The following is a 6,000-nucleotide window of genomic DNA, read 5'->3' as shown; positions in this document are numbered from 1 at the left end:
ACATCTGGAAAGAGAGAATCTCAATTGAGAAATGCCTCCATTATGTTGTCTCCTGATTGATTCAAGAGACATTGCCCACATGGGCGATGTCACTCTGGGAAGGTGGTCCTGAGAAGTATGGAAAGCAGTGGGAAGGCGGCCAGAAAGCAGCATTCCTGCTGCGTTTCCTGCTGTGTTTCCTGTCTTGGGTTCCTGCCTCGGGTTCCTGCCCTGACTTTCCTTCGTGGTGCACATAAGCTCTAAGCCAAAATAGAACTTTTCGTCCCTAAATTGCTTATGGTCCTGATGCTTCTCACAGCAGTAGAAACATCACTAGGGCTTGTTCTGGGGTCTTGAATGAAAGGCGGTCATCTAGGGTCCTGCTGAGCTGTCCAATGGGGCACACAAAGAACAATACATCCTGGAAAGAAGACCCATTTAAGATAGGATAGAGGAGTAACAGAGAGGAGAGAGAAGCCGAAAGAGACAGCTAGAGAGCTGTGGTAGAGGGCAGGACAGCTGCAGGTGTAGAATAGTGAAAGAAGCGAGGTCATGAGCATCCCTGACAGAAAGGAGAGTGACAGAGTCTAAAAGCAGCTGACACGTGGGGCAGAACTGAGAAGCACCAGGCATGCACACGCACAAACACACGGGGGGGGTGGGGCGGGGGACACATATGTCATTGGAACAGAAAAAAATAGCTTCCATCAAGAGAGCATGGGAGGAGCTACAGAAGTGAGTGTACACCTGGGATCTGCATATGACTTTTCTTAAACTAATTTTTTCCATACACTATATTTTGATCATTCATCCCCTCCCAAAACTCCTCTTAGATGCCCCCCACTTCCTTACCCACCTAAATTTTCTTTCTTTCTCTTTCAACAAAAACCAAAACACAAAAATGAAAATCAAAACAAACAAAAATACCAGGAAGACAAAAAAAAATATCCCAACGGGACTGACGCTCATGAACTCATATTGACTGTGGCAGGACATAGAAAGCCTGCACAGGCTCAAGCTGGATGGGATCCTGCCGCTAAGAGAGGGAAGTGAACAGTGGCTCCCACCCCTAAGCAACAGCTTATCTGTAACTGATACCTGCTGGCCAAGGGGAAATCAGCTTGTGCCAATGGAGTCTCACCGGGTGTATGGAAGAGCTGGCCGACACAAAATGGATAGGACTTTTGTTGTTGTTGTTGAGACAGGGTTTCTCTGTGTAGCCTGGGCTGTCCTGGACTCACTGTTTAGACCAGACTGGTCTGGAACTCAGAGATCCGCCTGCCTCTCCCTCCCTGAGTGCTGGGATTACAGGCGTGAGCCACCGCACATGGCTCAGGATAGGACTTTTTATGGTCTCCCTGGCCTTAGCAGTTTGTAATGGTTGCAATGTTCTGGGAGCAAGGACTGGTCTTTCTAAAAGGAACCCATCCCTATTGCCCAGGTTAGCCCAAATTCTGCTGATTCCCCTGCTTCAGTGTGATCCCAGAATACCATTTCAATGAACATCTGCCCTGTCTTCTCAAGCATGTACCTAGGTCTTATTCATAGACAAATTAGCTCCAGGTGGACTTCTTAATTTAGTTCGAATGAACCCGTTTCTTGCTCATGGAAAGAGAGCAATGAACTTTAATAGCATTTATCATGTGCATCTTTATTCATCACATCAGAGACAGTCCCTTCCACAGTGGTGTGGGCTTGCTGACTCGTCGGCCACTAAGCAATGGGCACAAGAATAGCACGCTTCTGTTTTTATTGTTTTTCTTGCTCAAAACCATCGGCAATGAAGGGCTCCAAGGGATAGATTCGGGAGTGGGAACGATGAAGCTCTAACACAGAGCTGACTTCGGAAAGCTGCGGCTGTGACTCGGGAGCCAATGGCGTCACATTTGAAATGTCATCAAGAATTGGAGCTGAAGAAGCACTGTCTGATTTGTAACAGCTGATGCTAAAAGGGATGGCACAAAACACGAGATCTGAGGGCAGCAGGTTACACTCGTTAGCCGGCCTGGTGATCACAAACCTGTGAGGAAAGCCAAGGATGGATTCTGAGACTGCAATTTAGACAGTGTAGCTACAGGCAATGCCTCAAATAAAGAGGACATTTTGACCTGGTTTTTCTTTTCTTCACTGGTACACAATAACAGGAGAGAGATCCTGGAAAAACGAGGGAATTGACTTTTCACCTCTCTATAACGCACTCACCTTGGTGTGGCACCCCCAGCTGTCTGGGAGCAGCTCTTCTTATCCTCTTTATATATATATATATATAAAGTAAACATGAACATTCTATCTGCATGTACACCTGCACGCTAGAAGAGGGCATCAGATCCCAGTATAGATGGTTCTGCGCTACCATGTGATTGCTGGGAACAGAACCCAGCACCTTTGGAGGAACAGACAGTAGTCTTGACCACTGAGCCATCTCTCCAGCCCACCCCTCGCCTACCCCCTGTTCTCATCATTTTTTTAAAAAAGATGTATTTATTTATTACATATACAATGTTCTGCCTGCATGTACACTTGCACACCAGAAGAGGGAACCAGATCTCACAATAGATAGTTATGAGCCACCATGTGGTTGCTGGGAATTGAACTCAGGACCTCCAGAAGAGCAGACGGTGTTTTTAACCACTGAGCCATCTCTCCAGTCCATGTTCTCATCATTTTAATGAGAGAGAAATGAGACTGTGTCTGGAATATTCCACCTCCGTGGGCTTCTCTGACCTGAGGATCATCTGCTCTCAGTGTACTAATACTTTCAACTAGCACAGTTCTGAACACTGAGGAAAACTGTGATATGAGGTGGGGAGATGGGCCAATGGCAGAACATGTGCCTGCCGGGTTCCACCTCTAGAACAACAGACAAACGAAAGCAAGCTCAGCACCTGACTGTGAAAAAGCTCCTTTAACCAGAGAAACCGAAGGATACAGTTCGATTCCTACAATGTGCTAGTGTTCCAGATATTTCCATACAGATTTACATCTTAACCGGGTGTGTATGTCACCGAAGTTCACACAGAAGGTAGCCCGGCCAAATAATAAATGCATTTAAAAGCCAACTTTCTATTCAAACTAACCTGAAAGAAACCCCACAGCTGGGCCTCCACCGGAAAATGTTGGAGGAAGCAAGATACCTCCACAAGATAACAAGTTTAGAGCAAACTTCAACAGGTGTGAATAAATACTGAGGATTCATCACCAAAACATAGGCGGGCTGACCTTCTGTGACCTTCACTGCTTCCCCCAAAGATCCCCTCTTCTAAGACATGCAGGCTGGACCTTCCTGTGGTGGGTAATCTCCTGATCCTCTGTTCCCATCCAGTCCTCAGTGGCTCTGGTTGGTTCTAATTAGCACTTAGCACATTCACACCTTCCTTTTAAAGGAGAAATGCCATCTCCTTCCTTGAGGCCCTCTCAGATATAAGTTGCCCATTCTTCCAAAAAACATACTCTACAGATTTTCCAGAAGTGTGAGGGGCAGGATTTAGAGCTGGGCGAGAGTGGGACAGAGGAATGTATTTTTCATAGGAATCATTTATGCTTTCTGGTGCTGAGCTCAGAGCACTGCTCTTCCCCCCACTGTCCCAAAGGTGAGTGGCTAAAGCTAGCTGTCTCTTCCTACTAATCCATCAGCATCATCTGTAGACTGCCATGGTTATGTAGGTCTTCAGCGCTTGGCTAACATTTTCTTTCTAACTCTAGCTGCATCACAGCTGTGCGTCCCTACAGTGTCTATGTGGCCTACAACTATGCCACCCAGGCTCACTTCTCTGACATCCGCTACCCAAAGATTCTCCATCTCCAAACCACTTTGCTGGTGCAAACGGAATGTTTCCACTTTCTGACAAAGTCCCATGTCAGAGATTTTAAGCTTCAGTAAATGACTCTCCACCCACAGTCCCCCACTATCCTTTCTCTCCCACTCCCTTGCTCTGAGGGCATGGCCTCGCTAACTTCATCAGGATTGCAGGTCCTTATCCTTACTGCAAAGTCCACCATTGCTTCATGTATCCATGACAACCCTGCTTTTATACTACCAAGCAGCCAATCTGAACTTTTACATCTTCACAACTCTGTACCATTCCTCCCATCTCCTCTCTGCACTGTATCACTCCTCCCATCTCCTCTCTGCACTGTATCACTCCTCCCATCTCCTCTCTGCACTGTATCACTCCTCCCATCTCCTCTCTGCACTGTATCACTCCTCCCATCTCCTCTCTGCACTGTATCACTCCTCCCATCCTCTCTCTCTGCACTGTATCACTCCTCCATCTCCTCTCTGCACTGTATCACTCCTCCCATCTCCTCTCTACACTGTATCACTCCTCCCATCTCCTCTCTGCACTGTATCACTCCTCCCATCTCCTCTCTGCACTGTATCACTCCTCCCATCTCCTCTCTACACTGTATCACTCCTCCCATTTCCTCTCTACACTGTATCACTCCTCCCATCTCCTCTCTGCACTGTATCACTCCTCCCATCTCCTCTCTGCACTGTATCATCCTCCCAGATCACACAGCTCCTGATTTTTAGACCCACTCTTACATTATTATCTATCCCCCTGAATTCTGGTCTGGTCTGAGCTCTGGACTTGGCTTTCTTTGAGACCGAGTGCCCTTGGTTCTCACACTTGGAAGGGGGCTAGCAGTTGTCAAACCATCATACTCCCCTTTTGTGTTCTGAGTTGTTCTCCTCATCATCTATCACACGGTATAAGCCAATACATAGGATCCCGTAAGTATCCAGTGAGCCACAGAACAGTTGTCCAAAGGTTCTTTTTGGCTGGGAAGAGAACAGAATGACAGGCATTTGCTAAGCACTTTATATAGTTGCAGGAACTTTCTTGAGTTTTGTTTGTTGACAGACATTCATCTGCTTGGGGTAGCAGGGAAGGGGGGCAGTTACAGAAGTTTATGATGATTTTCAAACACTTTCATCATTCAGGTTTTCCCCCAGAGCCCTGGTCGGGGTGGTGACAGGTGCCCTTGTGCATTCTTTCACTCTTGCTACTTTGGCCACCATTAAGAATTAATGATGAGCAACAGGTTCAAAACTTCTGTTTTAGAGGTGAACTTCAGGGAATCCCAAGCATTCTTGCTCTAAACTTCTGGTCAACAAAATCACAGTTCAAAGGCAGGGGCAGATAGGTGTTAAAGTTTTTGTTGTTATTGTTGTTTGGCTTGTCTTTTTTTTTTTTTTTTTAAGACAGGGTTTCTCTGTGTAGCCTTGGTTGTCCTAGACTCATTTTGTAGACCAGTTATTTTTATAAAGTTGTGTTCTCAGTTTCTCTCTCAACCCAGCTATCACCCAAAATAATTGAGACTCATATTATTTGTTTATCAAGGTTTACAGCACAATCCTGAGCAGTAATTACTGTATTTCTAACCTTCTATGGTAGTTTGCCTTCCTCCTAGCATAAATCCCAAAGATACTTGCACTTTATCTTTTGCTGCTCATCTGGATCTTTCCTGATGTCTCCTGGGCCTCTGCCTGTGCCTAAGTCCCTTACTTTCCTCTAACTCCTCCTCCCTGGGCTGGCAGGAAGTCCAGCCCTAGTCTAATCACTGCTCAGTGATTGGCTGTAAGCTGCTTTATTGGCATATCAAGAGACAATTAGGCAACAGTGTTTACACACATTGAGACAGGAATTTCTCAGAACGAGGATTGTACCAGATTGGGGGCGGGGGCACAGAAACCAGTATTTGAATTACACAATAACCTTATGCCTACAGAAAGACAAGGTAAACAGCTACTTACTTCTGTGATTCCTTGGGGGGAAGATCAAATTGAGGACAGAAATACAGGACAATCTGCTGTTGCCCTGGAGATAACAGAACATGCCTGCAGCAGCTTCCTGGGCTTATTACTCACTATTGAACTGCAGGTAAGGATCCCAGAACCACAGAAATGCAGGTAGTATTTGCACCTGGAATTCTCAGGCACAGAACATAGGTCATGCTCATATTGTCATTGTGTGCTGAGATGTGTGCAGCACAGGGGACTAAAGAGCACACTCCTTT

General features: G+C 46.1%; 1 protein-coding gene across 1 annotated transcript in view; it reads right to left on the bottom strand.

The window, feature by feature from the left end:
* Positions 1–1,652: 1,652 nt before the first annotated feature.
* Positions 1,653–6,000, bottom strand: part of Kcnu1 (potassium calcium-activated channel subfamily U member 1) — a 69,731-nt gene continuing 65,383 nt past the window's right edge. Inside the window, 2 exon segments of the mRNA XM_051169888.1 lie at positions 1,653–1,999; positions 4,638–4,762. Coding sequence (XP_051025845.1) covers positions 1,729–1,999; positions 4,638–4,762 — 396 coding nt within the window. The 3' untranslated portion in view covers positions 1,653–1,728.

This window comes from Acomys russatus, chromosome 27 (assembly GCF_903995435.1).
Source record: "Acomys russatus chromosome 27, mAcoRus1.1, whole genome shotgun sequence".
NCBI classification, from domain to species: domain Eukaryota; kingdom Metazoa; phylum Chordata; class Mammalia; order Rodentia; family Muridae; genus Acomys; species Acomys russatus.
Note: the sequence above shows the minus strand (reverse complement) of the source record. Positions and strands in the feature narration are given on the sequence as shown.